This window comes from Fringilla coelebs (assembly GCF_963513975.1).
Source record: "Fringilla coelebs genome assembly, chromosome: Z".
NCBI lineage: Eukaryota > Metazoa > Chordata > Aves > Passeriformes > Fringillidae > Fringilla > Fringilla coelebs.
The window spans coordinates 7,406,066-7,424,301 of record NC_140031.1 but is presented as its reverse complement, the minus strand read 5'-3'; the positions used below and the strand labels follow the sequence as shown (position 1 = coordinate 7,424,301).

At 41.7% G+C, this 18,236-nt stretch overlaps 1 protein-coding gene across 20 annotated transcripts in view; it reads right to left on the bottom strand.

Moving 5' to 3' along the window:
• Positions 1-404: 404 nt before the first annotated feature.
• CELF4 (CUGBP Elav-like family member 4) overlaps positions 405-18,236 on the bottom strand; it is a gene marked incomplete at both ends in the record, with an annotated part of 671,538 nt that continues 653,706 nt past the window's right edge. For all 20 annotated transcript variants that reach the window (XM_084225690.1, XM_084225680.1, XM_084225692.1 and 17 more), the window contains one exon: positions 405-532. In XM_084225690.1, the coding sequence (XP_084081816.1) occupies positions 405-532 (128 nt within the window). The remainder of the gene's footprint in view (positions 533-18,236) is intronic.

Here is an 18,236-nt window from a genome sequence, read left to right as displayed (position 1 = left end):
CCCAGTCCCACCTCTTAATTGCAGATTGTCTTCAAGCACCAGAAATGCTCTCTTTCACTGAGCAGGGGGAATCAGGACAGCTGCTGACCCTCCTCTAGTGACCAGAAACACTTTCTAGAGATGCAGGATGCCCCTGGGATGAGGAAGTTGTCTTATCCCTCGTTAAGCATCCTTCCACCTCTTTTTCTAGAGACACACACACAAACAGTTCCTAGTTTATGCGCAGGTGCGTGTCTGAGCAGAGTGGCTCTAGCCAGAGTCAAAAAGGCAGAAAATAGAGAGTCACAGAGCTGAGTCTCCTTGAGGGTCTACAACACAGAGAGACGCTACAGGTGTAGCTGGCACCCCCTTCCCCATGCAGTTACCTGTGCTAGTGCTTTGTATCCAGTGGTTCCCACAACCCTTCAGTAGGGACGGTTAGCATCCTTTGGCCTCTTCAGCTGCACCTTCAGCCTCTTCATGCCAATCTGGAATCCATTCATGGCCTGGATAGCAGCTTGGGCACTGGCAGGATTGTCAAAACTCACAAAACCTGTCAAAACACGAGGCAAGGCATGGGACTTAATGAGCTGAAGGGTGCCAAGGCACGTACATGCAACGACCACTGAGAATGAACATGGGGAAGGGGGTGAGGGCATCAAGAGGGGGGAAGTGAGCAGGAAGGAGGGTGGGCAGGAGAGTGAGGACAGGATGGTTGCCAATGTGGGACAAAAGATAGGAGGGGTTGTTACAGATCAGTGTCCCAGGACAAGTGCCTGGTCTGAGTGCTAGTCTGAACACTAGACTATGTGGAGCACAGGGATCCAAATGTTGGTGCTACAAGATTTGGGTCACCTTTGAGCTGGGAGTCAGCAGATGTAATGCATGGTCTCAAGGCACTCTGTCTTCCTCTATCTCCCTCCACTGGGACTTGGGTAAACCTCTAAACCTTTGTTAACTTCCCATTAGTATTGCCTTCCAATACTAATGATGAGGGCAACCTGACCCACCTACTGCTACTTCCTTATTATGGCAATATAAGTAAAATGTGAATTTAATAAATTCTTCATTATCGTATTAATCAGCATGAATGGTTAGATTGCTGGCCAGCCAAGCAATATGAAGGGCTCTAATCACTGGCAATTTCTGCAAACTCCATGTTACTCTGCAGTTGAGAGATGAACACAAGTGCTTTCCTAACATGGTTTTTCTATGGAATTTCAAATTTTGCCAGCAAATCTCCCAATCAACCACAGAGCACATCCAGCACTAGAAACACCTATAGTGACTGAATATTGTATGTATAGGTCACCTAAGACATTCTTTGTCTTCATTTGCTTCAGTTGTGTAGGTCAACCACACAGCATGCATTCAGCTAATGCATTCTAAAGCATTCAGCTCTGGGGAGAGTTTGTGGTGTAGCTTTACTTTTTCTCCCCTGTTTGCTTTAGTTTTTTAAATTTTTTTTTTTTTCTCTCATGTTAGATCCAAAAAAAGGCCTCCTTTCCCCATGCTGTTTATGGCTGTAGCTGGAGCGACCGCGGGTCTGAGATAGCAGAGAGGCAGGGGGCCATCACATTGTACAAGCATTGCCTCTGCTTCTCTTGCCAGAAAGGTCCCTGTGAGCCAACAACATTTCTGAGCACAAACCTTGGGTGAGACTAGCCTGGACCAACCTGCTCTCCAGACAAAGCCATCTGTTTACCCACCCCTGCAAGGCTCTGGCAGCATGAATCAATCCTAGGAGCCTGGTGTTGCTCAGCAGACAGGCTGAAATGAAGAGATGGTTTTTGCAAGCCCCTCAAAAAGCTAATGCTAAGCATTTGCTGCCAGGTATACACCTGCTCCTGACAGCAGAACCAGGCCTGGCTCACAGCCTGGGGCTGTGCTGTGGATTTGTTCTGCAGCCCTCCCTCCTGCCCGGTCTGGTTCCTCCTTGGAAGTGAGTCTCACAGGTGACGGAGGGTGTCTTGCATCTGAAAAAGACACAGAGCCGTGCATGCAAAGGCTTGGCTCACCCCTGCACTGAGCAGTGCTCCCTGACCTTGGCTAATAATGTAACTTCATGACAGGCCATGAAACCCACGGTCTTACTCTCTCAAAGTGAGACAACAGGTTTGCTGAGTATGGCACATGGGGTTTTAAAAGCGGGGCAATGGAATAAATAGGGAACCTTCTTTGTCCTCTCCTCTTGAAGCCAAGGCTCCTAGGAAACTGCTGTCCTCGCAGTTTTCCTGCCAACCCCCTGGATGAGGAGGTACCAACACTGCAGCTCTGAAGATGAACTGACAAAAAGTACTCCCAAGCCCCACAGCAATCATCAAAGAAAACTGGAGGGCTGTAGTGAGTAATGAGCTGTGGTTTTATTCAATATCAATGGATCTTGCCCTCACTTTTTAGGCAGTGTCTGGTGATGTTACCAGTTTGCATTTTACTACTTGAATAATCTATCAACGAAGGCTTGTGATTGTGATTCACTCTCAGCAATGGAAGAAACAAAATACTTCCTGGTTTCACCCAAGTAAGTTCAGACTTAAAATACTTCTGAAAACTCTCTTGGGGATGCCTTACTTGAGCTTCAGCCTTAAATGTATTATCTATATGATATGAGGTATCATATCCTTGAATATAGAATGTAAAGAAACCCATTTCTTTTTAAAAATCACATCTGGTTTGCTGATATTCCTGGCCAACACATATTAGTTACATCTAAAACAGTAGACTAAAGCTGTTCCAGGGAAGTTCAGAGAAACTGGAACCTAATAATCTGTAGTGCTGAGGTTTTTTTTGACTAATGTTTAACATCAAACAATTCCTGGACAAAGTGTGAGTTTTAGTGCAGAAGACAGGCTGTGTTCAGTGGTTAACTTGGATGTGTCCATGATGTTCTGGAAATTGAGAGAATTTAATAATTTGGGTGTAGGCCATTTTGTGCCAGCTGTCCCCAGTGCTAGGGAGAAGTGCCAGGTATGTTTACTTTACTGAGATACACACAGCAATCCAATATCAAAGTTGAGCTGGCTGCAGCTCCCTGGTTGTTTAGCTCATGCCTTTAGAGAACATACCTTGCCTGGGAACTTTGATTTCTGCTCTTGCTACAGGTCCTTTTGGGATGTCCCTCCTGCTGCCTACATGTGCACATGTAGATTGTGCCTGGCCTGCACATCCATCCTTTTGTGAACAAGGCACTTTAGGACCCTACAGTAATCACTGGAGGCCCTGCCAATGCAGTCAGTGCAGGGTAGGGCAGGATTTCTCTCTTTTATCAGGACACCCTTAGCTGTGCTCAGATGAATTACTGTTTGGGAAGCAGTCCTGGCAGCAGTGAAGGCAGGCACCCAGCTTAAATCCAGGAACCTCTGTTGTGGGATCTACCTGGTTCCACAAGTTAGGAGTGACATCTCAAGGTAAAATGATAACTGTCTAAATGCCTGGGTGGGTCACTCCCAAAAGTGATGTTGATTGCTGAATCAAACCCCTCCAGAAATGCTGCCCAATATGACAGAAGATTATTATTTCTCTACTTTTGCCAAGACTAGACCTTTGAGGGATGATAAGCCCTTGTGGTGGGGTGCTAATATAGTTGTGCCTCTCCAAGAACCTTGCTGTGAGATAAGCTCACAAAGCTATACTAGTTTTTATCATCACTTTGCTTTTGAGATGGAATTCTTAGCCCACTTCCTCATTCTGTGCAAAGCTGTAAATAATACAGCATTTTAACAAATGGGACTAATAAGAGAGATCAGAAGTGCATTTGCTCACTATATTTCATTTAGACCAGATAATGAAGCTGGGAGTTGTACTGTGATTCTGGTATTAGTTGCCTACAGATTTGGACCAGATTTTTTTCTCCTTAGTTGTTCTGGTATTCACTGATGCAATATAAAAATCTCCTCTGGCTGGATGCTGAGGGTAGAGGAACTGGGATTTGAAACCTGAGGAAAGAGATGGGCAAATGCCAATAACTGTGTATTTTCTTTGTGATCATATTCTAGGGACAGAGCAGCTAATTACTCTAGCTTCATTTCACTGTTTTGGTTTTCAGGGGCCTTGATATGCTCAGAACTTGCTGGTGCATCCAAGTCTCCCCCTTTCCTATTATTTATATGTGGCTGTGTTTCATATTGTGGAAGGTATTTGAATGAACTCGAAAGAGAAGGAAAGCTATGGCTTATCCTGAGATTTGAGACTTTACAGTGGATAAGGGACAGGTAGGGAGACAGGCATGTTGGGCTAACACCAGCATACTCCTTTCTCTTCTCAGGTCAAATACCTACTGGCAGATTTGACTTTTTTGTGTTGTTACATGCAGTATTGGCAGTCAACAATCTTTGTTTCTCCTCATCTGTGTCAGCAGGATTCATGGTACTATGACAGATTTGAACATGTATGACTAGGAATAGAATATATGTACTGGGAAAATAACTTAAATACTCAGTTCCTAAATGGCTTTAGTATTTGAGCCCGTGGGCTCAGAACATGAAGGCAGTATTACAGCTCTCTGTGTTTTGAACACCACCCTTGCCGTGTCATCTCCATGCTTGAAGGACAAAAGAGAAAGGGAGAGGTTAAAAAGCTTGAAGCTCTTTCTGTGCATCAGTTAATTAATAATCAGAGAAATATATGCTCTGGTCTGAAGACAGTTGGTAGGAGGACAGCATTTTGTGATAAATCTACTTTATGGAGGGGATATTGGTGGGTTTTTTCTTTTTCCCTTTTTTCCGCCCCCCCCCAGGGATTATGTAAAAATGCTGTTCTAATAAATGATTTATCAAAAGCAGCAGAGAATGGCGAAAGCTGCTAGGACAGCAACAGAGGGCATCTAATCTTTCTGATTCTGTACAGCATCTTCCAGGAAAGAAACTGTTTTTGGAGCCCACTACTTCTTTTGGCTTACTCTTTTCCTACAGGACTGTGTTAACTATTAGTAGGCAGAAACTGGGGTACAATTTTAGAATTGCTTTATTTTCTCCCCCTTTCTTCCAGAGAAGGTTGTTGTGGTGTGACGTGGGGAGGGAGCTTTGTGCCTTTCTCATTGTGCCTGATCAGCACGATCACCAATGGCTTTATGCAACAGATATTACCTAAGGGCTGTTTTTCTCTTTTAATCAGCCAGGATGATAAAGAAGGGAATTCACAATCTATGTCAGAGTACATCTGAAGACTGTTTTGTGACCATAAACTTTTTGTTTATGGTCCATGTTTTCTCTGTGTGTCCATGAATTAGTTTGTGTTCTAAGAGCAGTCCTGAATAGGAGCACATAGTTATGTTTCCATGGATCCTTAATTGGTCCTTCTGAGTTTTCTGGCTTGCTTTGCATTCAGCAAGGAGAATTAGTGGTTAATGTGCAAAACAGCCTCTTGATGATCAGGCTGGAATAACATGTTGTCCCTCTTGAGCAGGAGCCCCCCTCTGGATGGAGCCCAGTGCATGGTAACTATACTGAATTTCCCTTAAATTAGTCAAGACCACAAATGAGGTCCAGATGCAAGCTTTTCATCCAGACTCCTGAACTGTGGGCAGCTGATCCTCCAGCAGGTCCACTCATGTAACTAGGTTGCCTTCAGGCAATAGGAAGGAAAAGAGGGACCTCAAAGAAATGAATATTAAACTTGTCTTATAGAAATGAATATTAAACTTGTCTTAAAACTAAGAAGAATATTTTTATCTATGTTCCAGATACTCGTTGCCATCTCACCATCTCAGAGATATACTTTGCAAGACACTGCAACAGAAGCAAGTAGAAATTGCTGCTTGTTAGCTCATTTTAGACCAGATTTTTTTTTTTTTTTTTTACTAGTTCTGGCCATCAGAATATTTGTCTGACTGCCATGAAGGATCTTTCCTGGTGCTTCTTGTTCCTTCAGTTATGAAACTCACCAGCTAAGGAGAGCATCTCTGAACTTTTTCCTTTTGACATTCAACCCATACTCCTTTTACTAGAGGGAAATGAGAGTAACAGAAGAGCAAGTATCTGCTGCTCAGCCTCTGGGAGAGAAAGAGAAATGCCATGCACATGGCCTAGGCACTAGCAAAGGAGAAGTCCATGCCTTGTGCTTTCCTTGTGTCTGCAGTGCTTCCCCCTAGGCTGTGGGAAGGATGCTCAGCCAGACTAGGGCAGCAGAATCATAGCATATCCTCAGCTGGAAGGGACCCACAAGGATCCTTGAGTCCAGATGCTGGCCTTACACAGGACAGCCCCAAGAGTCACACCCTGTGTCTGAGAATACTAAAATGGAGGGACCTGCAGAAAGTGCTGGCAATTGGTTAGACCAGAGACCTTGCCCTTCTGTCCTTCCTCCAAGAATCTGAGTCAGTAATTAAGGAATTAGTTATTGGTACAATTGGTTATTAATATACCTGTTCCCTCAGCTCATGGGTTCCTTGCTTTTGCTACTGACCAGTGAAAGGTGAGATCTAGGGAGGTGTTTTTTGCCATGAAGGCAGCAGTAAGGTGCTCACATCCAAGTAGTCTTCCTGTGGGAAGGGTGATGCTCAGCAGCTCCTGTCCTTCTTCCCCCATGAGGACCTGCCCACCTGCTCCTCAGACCTTCCCTGCTACCTCAGTCTCTTTAATTCCTACGACTCCTCGGTTTCTTTTTCTCCACGTTTATGTCTTATCAGAGAATGGAGGTTTTCCTTTAATTTCTTTGCAAGGTCTTTACCTTGCTGTGTTCTTTACACAATGTACTAGCTGCTGCCTCGCAATTTTTTAGTGCTGTAAAGAATTCCAGGATACAATCTGTATGTAAGTAGCTCTATAATGTATGTGTGCATTGGAAGGTATTGTATTATAAGGTGATTTATGGGTACTGGAATACTCAATAAAGGAGTGCGTCTGCAGAGCAAGGGCATAGCACTTCAGCTGTTTTCCAGTGTCTAATAGGGTTGGATGACTTTTTGGATTATTTAACCTTCCACTGCTGTTTAATCATGTCTGAGGGAGATCTGTCTACCCAGCTATCCATCCCATCCATCCATCCATTTATTTTTTTAATGTATGAACAGTCAGTAACAGACAACTGTGCTAAACAACTAGTATTAAATATTTCCCATCTGCTGGATGAGATAATTGGAAACTCAGAATATTCAAGGAATTGGCTCAGAAATCTGCTGAACCATTAATGTTCATTTTAGAAATTTATGGAATATTAGAAAACCTTCAAAATGTTCCAGGAAAAGAAAAAATCTAATATTAATTTTTAAGGGTATAAACTAGGTGACCTGATAAACTTAGTTAAACTTTCATATGTGCCAGAAAAATTATAAAAATTTTGATATGAGATTATATGGCAAAGAATTTAAAGATACACAATTAGTACCAATCATCATGGTTTCATAGAACATAACATCTATCAAATGAAACTGATTGCATGAAATTGCAAGTTTGGTGAATAAAGTAAGTTATCATAAAGTGTATTTAAACTTTGCTAGAGTGTTTCAGACAGCATTTCCTTACAGAAAATGAAATCAGCCCAGAAATGAGACCACCAAAGAATCTGTCAGTTGTGACAAACAAAATTGTAGGGATTCTAGGAGGCCCCTTCAGCAGTGTGCTGAAATCTCTGTGCTATTCAATTTCTCTAGCATTACTTGGATGACATTTGAAGTAATTACTGGTAAAATTGGCCAATCATACAAAAATGGTGAAATAATGACAGAAGTAAGTGACCCGGGTCACTGTGTAGGCTGGACGCAGTTAAAGGGTGTTCATTTTAATCCAATCAAATGCAAAATTAAGTATCTCCAGGAAAAAGCAAGTGGGTCACTCAAAAAAAGAGGAAATCCTCATTAGAAAACAGTGCCTCTTAAGAAGAAAATGGGTGTCATAGTTACAGCCAAATATATGAGCTCTCAGGATGGTGTTAAAATTCTCAAAGTCCCAAGACTTAGTACAGTTTTGGGATGAAGTTACCTCTGCTCAATGTCTTCTAGAAATAGCAAGGCAGTGTTACCTCTGAGTATGGCTCAGGAAAGATCCTTACTGGAATTCTGCATTTAGTTCTAGTGATTGCTCTAGAAAACAAGTAAATTTAAATACTTATTTGGAAGTAGAAGAGAAATTATAGGTCTGAAAGAGTAATGACAGTGGCCACTGTTTATTGATGAGAAAGTTAAACTTATTTCTGTCCATAGCCTATAAATAATACCTACTAAAACGTGGGGCTCTTTTAAAAGAAGAGCTTGCTGATTTCTTCTGTGCCTTCTGGAAGCAGGCATTTGTCAAATTTAAAATGGCAATAAGACACCAAGTCTGCATATTTGTAATGGTGAAGATAATTAACTATTTTGGAAAACATCTTGTTTAGTAATAGGGGTGGGGCACCTGTCACATGGAACCTTGATTAAGAGATTTTCTAAAAGGGATGCTATGACTCAAGCAGAAGGTTTTAACCTGTCACATGAGCTGAGGCACCTGGCATGTGTTATTTCAGACTTCAGTCCCAAGGATCAGAACAGTCTCTTCTGGTACTGCATTATCTGTCTGTCTATTGTTCATTTTGTAGTTCAGATATTTAGAGATTCAGTTCTTAGTAATTTGAGATGGATTGAGGTTACAGTCATGATACAGGTGACAATTGATGTTAATGCCTTATAATAAATGGCCCCAAAGTGTGGGCTGCAGACCACTGAGAGGGCTGACTGGTACTCGTTCTTCATCTTGCTTCCAGCTGAGAGAAACTGAACAGATGGGAAGGGGAGATTAAATGAAGAGTGAACGTAGATGGCATGATTAACTTTCTCTAAAGGTCAGAACACCCAGTGCAGAAGGTAGCTTGAAATACACAAGTATCTTCCTGATGTTGCCTTCCTGTCCTCCTGTGCATGAAGCTGCCTCTCCACATTGCAGCAGTGTGAGCTGGAGTGTGCAGAGAAGTTGGTCCCTGTTTTTGTGCATTGCCTGTTGGATGCTCTCCAGATGGAGAAATATCCAGGCAGAAAAAGCAGTGTCTCCTCTGAAAGCAGAGGGCTGTGGATGCTGACCCTGAATATGATCATTAAGACCAAGAAGGTCTACTCTAGCTACAAGTCTTCTCTTTCATAGTCTGTATAGCGTTTGATTCTTTTTCATTGGAAAATTCTTGTCATGACTCATGTTGAAAGCACAATGGTAAGACTCTAGATTAGACTAGAATTCTGACAATTTAAACAACTGCATGGTCAGATCTGATCTGAGGGTTCAAACTCAAAGAGGGGAAATTTAGATTATATACATGAAAGAAATTCTTTACTGCGAGAGGGATAAGACTCTGGCACATATTGCCCAGAGAAGCTGTGGATGCCACATCCCTGCTCAAGGCCACGTTGGATGAGGCTGGGAGCAATCTGGTCTAGTGGAAAAATGTTCCTGCCCATGGCAGGGGACTGGAATGAGGTGTATTTGGATATTTCCAATCCAAACAATTCTATGATTCTGTGATCCAAGGTTGTGGCTCATATATACATCTGAGCACATGATTAGGAATAACTTTTTCTGAAAAGATAAAAGGGAATAAAAATTTCCACAACACATCTCTCATCATAACAATAGAGTAAATATTAAATACTTCTCTTTTTCCTCTAAACAGAGGTTTTCTAAAGGATAAACAGTTACTTGTCTGATGCTATAGACTGTGGTTCTACCCATTTCTTATAAGTAGAATTGATGAATTGATGGAAGAAGTGAAGGGTTGAGGCTTCAGCCATTTTTGGAGAGCCCATGAAACAGACACGGGACCAGTATACACACATGTCTGCTGTGGACAGAAAGCACTGCGGTTCTTCTATAAAAAAAATAATGTTCCAGCCCAGGTGATGATCATTATCTTCCTCACAAGGAACAAACAGCCAGTGATGAATCACGTGTAGATGACTAAATAGTATTTGTCCTCTTTATGAATGATGTGTAGGACTGAAGCTATTTCCTAAATACTCTCGGAAATTGATAGAATTCTTCTTGACTTGTTTTCTGAGCCTTCCTTGAAAACATCTGATGTCATCATGTGCCAGAATAAGGTATATGGGGGAAATCACATGGTTGAAAAAAGCAGGTGAGCATTTGAGGATATATGCTTTTCTCCAATGTGAAACTGGAAATAAAGGATGAGTATAAAGAAGGTTTTGCCCAGGTTCTAAGTCGATACTGATGCTCAGTTAAGGATGCCCTGAGATTGTTTTTGAATCAAAATGAAGGCTATTTTTACATTCGTTTTGTTGAAGTTTGCAATATAAACCAGATGAAAATAATTATTGAACCTCCCACCAGCTATGTCACAATCTGTTTTTCATCTAAATTTAATTTCTATGCTCCCCGATTCTCTCTTGGACCCTGCTTCATTTGTGACTTTTTGATAAAAAAGTCATGTATGAACAAGGCAACTGCTAAAATCACCAGTCATCCTTCTTGTTCTATAAGAGACAAGTACCATAAAAAGTGACCTTGATCTTGAAAATATTTTGTAGTAGGTAAGTAATAAAATTCCTTCCTGGACTAATCAAGAAAAAGAGTCCAAAAAACACAACACCCAAACAAACCAGGAAATCCTGTCAGGAAGGTGAGCTGTGAGCCGCACTAGTCACTATTTTTCAGCAGTTCTCTCGTGTCTCAGGGAACCTCTGAGATATATCCCTTTTTGGTGTGGCAATGCACAGAACCTACCCATCTTGCTCTTGCTGACCATTACTTAGATGGACAACTACCCACCCCTTCCCTGCTGGTTGTTGAACACCTGGTACCTCATTTTGGGTAGTTTGGGACAGGCCAACAGAGACAGAAAGGCCTGAAGCTTCTCTTGTGCAGCAGTCTGGAAGTTTCTGCTCAGAAGCCGAAAGTGGTGATGAAGAGTTTTTGGCCATGATTTTTGAAGGAATATTTTACTTTCTATGGAGGCGACTGTGTGAAAAACAGCTAACCAAACTAAAAGTGAACTCAACAGGAAAACAAACCTCCTCATATGCAGTGAGTCATTGGGAAAGGAAAGGAAAGGAAAAGAGAAAAATCTCTCAATATCTAGACCAGGAGGTTGTGAACTGGCACTGACCTGTGCTGGGTAGCAAGAGTAGAAAGTAAAGAGTTGTACACATTTTAACTGGAAAATAACATCTCCAGATTCAACCAGCTATTGCATTTGTGGTACTTTCACTGTCATTGTAAAACCTCCATGTTTTCAACCATCTCTAAAGGGCAAGAAAATGATTGTCTGGCTTCTTTTTTCAAAATCAACAATGGGAAAGAAAAACTGTCCTATTACTGCAGAGTTGCTGATAAATTCCTGTGGATCTGCCAGCAGAATTTTCACCATTAGTGGCCTTCAAAGGCCTGAATTTTGGAGATCTCAGTGAAGAACAGTCTGCAGCTCCTCAGAATAGTTGCATTCAGTCTATGGGACCTGAATCATAACACAGATTTACTAAATCCTGATCTAGTACTGGCTCTGGGGCCTCTGCCCAGTGACCCATCTGAGGTCTTGATCCACCCTTGGGTAGAAGACTGGAAAATAAGATTGTGTTTTAAGTACTGAACTAAGAGGAATAGAAATATGTTTTGAAACCATGGTTTTAAATATGCCTTTGAACAGAAAAATTAAAGACTTGAGAACAGCATGATATGTTAGTAGTTTGTAGATGGATCTTAATTTGAATGGATGAGGTGAAAATATGAGCCATCCCTAAAAGAAAGTGTCTTTTGCATCAAATTCAAAAACCCAGTAGCAAAAATTCTCTCATTAGAATTTAAAAAAACCTAGCAAAACAATAATCTTTCTGAAACCTATTCAGCCATGTCAGAAAGATGCACAAAGACCTGGCTAAAGGCTTTATGATTTCTGAAGACCCTTCTAGAGCAGGATTTAAAGGGTCTGTAGAGACCTGTCTTTAGGAGAATAATTCAATTTCACCTTTAAATGGTCACAACACAATCGGATTTTTAGGTCATGCTGTCCAAAAGGAAGAAAATCTGTGTAGAGTTCATGGAGCATCTGGACAATGCTCTTAGCCATATGAATTAGTTTTTGGTAGTTCTGGGAGGAACAGGGGTTGCACACTGTGATTTTTATGGGTCCCTTCCAACTTGAGATATGATTCACAGAGGTGGGAGAATGAGAGAGGGGGCATAAATTGGAACAGCAAAGGTTCAGACTGAACACAAGGAAAGGTCTTCACCTTGAAGGCCAGCAAGCATTGGAGTAGGTTGTTAAAATTCAAACAATTGTTCAGCAATTTTCGTTGTTTTCAATAACAGTTGTGTCTGCAAGTTTTTATATTTATTCTTGAATAAATATATGTGTAGTACATATGTAATGTAAATAACTGTGCATATCATACAATATATATATATCACGCAAATACTTACATATGTGTGATATGACAGATCAACACTGGGGAGAGCAGAGCTGATGCTGAATTGTTTTTGGGATTTGATATAGATGAAAGAAACTTCATCATTAAGAATGATACACCTGTTTTTATGGGGATCTGCAAGTTGTTACCCTGATGACAGCTTTTGAATATGTCAATATATACTATTTGAAGATGCTAATCATATCTGGGGAGTTTTTGATTTAGGGTTACTTACTTAAAAAGGGAAGATATCATATGCAACCATAAATTGAAACAATGATAAGGTTGCAAAATGAAGTACTCGATTTAGAAATGCAAGAAATTATGTTACCTATAAAATTTTAATTCTGTATTGCTTTGTATATGCATAAAGGCATTGCTTCTAACCACACATTTCTGTATTTTTCTCTTTCATGGCATCCTTGTTTTAATTACTGTTGAGAATGAATAACATAACAGGGCAAGGAAAATGGCAATGCATCAGACTTGTTATTGTAAGTGTTGGAATTTAGACAGTAAATAAGGCAGGGAAAGGATAGTTTTGTAGTTGTACAAGCAGATGTTGCCTTGGAAAACTGGAATTTGTCCCTATTTCTGCCATGACATCCCAGTTCTGCTAAGTTTATCATATATCACAGAATTCCTTTAGTAAGACCTCTAGGCTGCTTTTTACTGTTAAATAAAATAGAGCAGGTTCTGAGTGCCAGAGGTACACCACAGCTTGAATCTATGTCATTAAACTTTCCCATCTCTCAAAAGTGGGTGTTCCCATCCCTGGTCATTGCTGAGTCCTGCCCAAGCAAGGTCCAGCTGTGGCTTAATTGTCATGGCCCAAATTGAGATAATGGCACACTAATATTAAAAACATATGTAAAATTGTGCCAGAGTTTTTTTGCAGATGTGTGAAGCCTCTCTAGTTTTCAGTGAAGATAAATATTTTCTGGGTTTTCTTCTTCTTTTGGTGCATGGCCTGAGATTTCACTGGCAGAAAGGCTGTGCCTATACCTGCATCTGAAGCAGACAAAAAAAATAGGATGCTCTGCATTATGCTAAATTCTTAGACAAAGCTGGTAAACAGACTGATCAGGCTTGTGGCAACTCAGATTAAGAATCCAAGATCAATAAATAGTTTTGGCTATTTCTCTGCCTCATCATCCCCTTGGTGAAATGAGGGCACCAGGAGCACCAGCAAAATGCCATTACTTAGCTCTGCGAACCTCTCAAATGCTCTGCTGGGAAGGGTCTTAGGAAAACAGATGAGGAAATAAAAATGAATTCATATTCATGGCAGAGTATGAGTATCATATAAAAGGAAGGCTTGGGGCCAAGCATGAAGATGTGAGGCTCTATTGAACAGCTGCTCAGTAACTAACCAGGCAACAGGCTTCAAGATGGTGAAGAGCAGACCTGTGCAGTGGGTGAGGCAGAATGGGTGGATAAAAGGAAGCTGCAGACAGGTATATGGGGGGATGGATGGCTGCATGGACTGCTGGAGACTCATCCACTCTACAGCTTGAATTTTCCTTGCATCAGAGATCTTGGGACAACAAAAAATAAACCCAGATGCCATGTGTTGACAAAATGCTCTAGTGGGTCTGCAGTCCCACAAGAGTGGGATGTGTTACATCTGCACTCTGCAAATCCATCACTTTGAGTTCAGAAATGGACCTGTCCTTTGGAGGGGTCATTATTCTGACTTCTGAACAAAAACTTCTGACTGGAATCAAAGTTGCACTAAAACTCCTCTTCTGGTGTTAACTCTTAACTCTGGTTATTTCTATAAGTCAGATTGTGACAATTTCCCTTTTGAAAGTCAACAAAGGAGGAGCCACAATGACCCTGCAATAATGAGTTCCTCCATCTAATTACCCCAGGAGAAAGAGCATTCAAAATGATGGTGGAAGTGTGCATGTGAGTAGGTATGTACACACATACCCATAACTTTAAAAAAAAATTCTGGGCAGATTTTATCACTTGTGGGGGGAGGTGGATAGAACAGTGATAGACACATGGACACCCAGATAAATAGAAGATAGATTCTGCTAACATATTCTTGTCTAATATATTGTTGATCTACAAAAGAAATCAGAAATCCCTGTGTACAATATATAGGTTTTCTGTAATGCAAGTTATTGGGAAAAGACAGAGCTGTCCCTTTAACTGGAGAGCTGCAAACAGCTGTTCCTTATGCATACATGCTTGCTTGGTCTGAAAGTTTTGGTAAGTCAGTGCATAACTGACAGTTAGATTTATCTCCCCAATAAGCAATCAACATTATAATAAAGGAAAAATGCTTTCAGTGCACCTTTGAGAGTGCATCAGAAATTAATCTAAACATCAAATTAATTATAGTTTGTAAATGAATAGTGGCTCACAGCCCTAATACTTCTCCCGTTCCTCCTCCTCCCCCTAAAGCCTCCCCCAACCAACTGCAATGGCTGGAGGTGCTGTACAGCGAGTTTGATGAACTGCACCTTCTCTTTCTTACTCACACAACTCTTTCCTTATCAGCTGGAAGAGTTCCATCCTCACTCTGCAGACCGGAAATCTCAGAGCCTGGCTGCTTTGGAATAGGCTAGCAGATATTAAACTTCTATGTCTCCTTTCCCTTCTCTCTGAGAGCTCAAAGCATCCCTCTGGGGGTGTCCTCCTTCCTCCTCCCCTTGGATTATTTTCCAGCTGAGCTGGACACACCTTATGAGTCCCTCCTTGGCTCTCTGGCTGTGCCAGGTCCTTCAGAGTGGAGAAGACCACAACAAACCAGTGCTGATCTGAACTGAAACATACCAGGGGTCAGACATGCTTAATGTGCCTGGAAAATAATTTCTGTTTTGTCTCAGCTGTGGCACTCAAGTGAGTGGCTTCTTCCATTGCTCTTTGAGCTGTGGTCTGTAGGCTGTAGCCATATGGGAATGAAAAACAGAGCCCTGAAACAAAATGTATTGTCACCAGATCATGTGAAATGAAGAACACAGCCCAATTCTAAGGGCTACAGGGAGAAAGGATCAGGTAGAGACTTCCTTAGGAAATTTGAAATCAGGTTAATACTAAAAAGAATAAAAATAAATCAAACTTAATCAAAGTACTGATAACAGCAACAAACAGAGCTACATGCCTCAAGTCCTTCCTAATAATGCTTCCCACCTAATCTGTTTGGTGAGAATTTCCTGTTTACCAAAAGAAGACTCAGAAAAGAAACCCCAAAAACCTTTTATCTGATAAATAACTCTCCTCATCCATGAATCCTCAAGACCCGTGTAAAGGAGTCAGTGTACTTTTCCAAGAAGGGGAGCCCAATCCTAACAGTAGGTTGAACTGTGATCACCCATACAGGCTATGAACATGCAACAAGAATTTCTTTCCTTTACAACACCTTAATTCTGCACCTGCTCATTTCCTGGATGAACCCAAGGAGAGTTGTTGCTTTTCTTTTTTTCTTTTTTTTTTTTTTAATTTTTTAAAATTATTATTATTAAATGAGAAACTGCCATATTTGGCAGTGCATATTGGAGGCACATTGTCAGCAGGTGCTGAACAATATTTTCCTAATGTACCTCAGGGTCCCTTGTTTCACTCCTATGTCTTGTGGAGTGCTGCCAATGCACTTTAGACCTAATGTGCAATGCCCCTTGTCCCACGGCCCTGTACAACTTTGCCAGTGTCCTATTCTCTTGACACATCTTCCTTCTTTCTATTTCAGCTTCCAGATTGAAACTCTGCAGATCATCACGACCTGCCTGCTGCCTTGCATCTCCCACTCCGCCTTTTTTGCCGCCACACTGCAGCATTTAACTGCCACAGCATGTTTTTAATAACGGGATACAAGCTCTGCCCATCCCTCAGCCCTTCTCCTGAGCTTCACCCCCTCCTGTGTTCAGTTCTCATTCCTCACTGCTTTTCTCACTTTTAATCTCTCTCCTTTGTCTCCCCAGTTTCTTTTCATAAGCTAGGAGGAGTTTAGTAGGGAATAGAATTATTTAACAGCAAACTTAATTAACTATTATGATCCTCATCAAGTGATGTTATTTTCTCTATTTTGGCATCTTCATATAAGACTGGATGTTTTTCCAAATGAGGTGGCCCATTAGCAACTTAGAAATGCACTCCCTGCAGGAATCTGGAATGAAACAATCAATGTTCATGTTGTACTAGGAGTCAAACAAGATATTTCCTTGAGGATATATAAACCTATGGTCCTAAGAAGCCTTTGCAGTTTGTAACCTGGAATGCTCCTTGTTTTGTTTAATGTGGGACATTTCAAAAAGGCCTGGGACATTTTGCCGATGTGAAAGTGCATCTGGAATGTGCAGAAAAGGAGAAAAACGTATGCCACTTGTGTTTGCTTACACCTGTGGTGTCAGAGTATGTCAAGCTGAGTGGAGGGAAACCACAGCATCTCTCTGGGAATAAGACAGGTTGTTCACAGCCTTCCAGAGTCACTGTCCCATGGGGAGAAACTGAAGCTGCTACAGCAATGGGTATGAAGGACAGGCACATGCCAAGGAGACATGTAGGGGACAAAGCAGGGGCATGGAGCAGAATTGGCCTGACAGTGTCTGCTGCTCAATGGTGTGCAAAAAGTTGGCAGATCCAGGTGCTTACTGCTCTCAGAAAGAGGTGACTGGAGCAAACCAAGTGTTCCAGTAAAGCAATTCCTCCAGCTTTAATTTATCTACATCTTATTTGACACTTTGGGATAACCATTTGACCTCTGCTTCTCCATCCATATTCTCTTTTTTCTAATTTCTGACATGTCTTCCTAATTATTACTGCCCAAACCTGTCTTGCTTGCTCTCTTCTTTGTTAAAACATTTTTCTAGAATATGTCTGTCTCTGTATTTCACTAACTTAAAGTCTTCAAGTTCTTTCTTTAGATGTGTTTTATGAGACAACAGTGAGTGTTGCTGGGCTGTGTTGCAGCGTCACCCTATGACAGAGGAAGAGTTAGCCATGTGTGGGCAGGGTGAAAAGTTGCCCTTCTCACATTGCCTACTTGCCTTAGCAGCCTTAACAGTGATGTTTTACTGGAGTTCTCTTTTAGCCTTGTACACAAACTGTTCACATTTAAACTATCTACATAACCAGAACCATTGAGACCAGCGCAAAGATGTAATCCACGTCCTCTGACATTCAGCACACCTACACACGGAATAACTGGCACACATGTTGTGGGAACGTGAGAGACCCAGTGTGAATGCTGCCTTGTGCAGACACAGACTCTGGGCTCCTGCAGATGTTGACACTCAGGCTGCAGCACACTTTACCTCCATGCAAGTCTTCCTAGACCAGCCCGCTCTGAGAACGGGAGTCACCGTCTCCAAGGAGTGTCCAACTAAGTGCAGTTTTTCTCTGAGTGAGACAAGTCCTGCTGTGGCCCTGCCATTTCACTTGGAATTGACAGCACAGCCCAGTTGGAGAAACATGCTGGCTGCAGAAGGAGTGTGTGGGAAGAGGCTACAGGGGTCAGCTGAGTGAAGAACCAGTGGGACAGGAGCGAGAAGGGCAGAACGGTGAAGAGCTGTGAAGGTGAAATCACTAAGTCTGAATACAAGAATGGGGACAGGACAGTGCCTGAGAAGAAACCCAAGGGGATGCAGATATGGTCAGTGATGGAGGCTTAGGTCATGGGATACACAAGGTGTTGGTGAATAGGAAGGACAAGGGTGATCTGCATTTGGCCATGTTACAGCTGCATCAAGACAGGGACAGGACAAAAAAATAAAGCCAGAGGTTTGAAAAATTGCAAGAGGAAATAAAGGATTTGGGTCTAGCCTGGATGTGTGCAGCAGAAGAAAAGTCATAGGCAAAGAAGCCTCCCAGACTGAATGACTTTTTTCAGTGAGAAGTCAGGGTTGTTTCTTGGGCAGCCTTACATGGAGAGCAGGCAGCCCTGCTCGGGAAAACAACTGACATACTCTGAGCACTTTCACATTTTAAA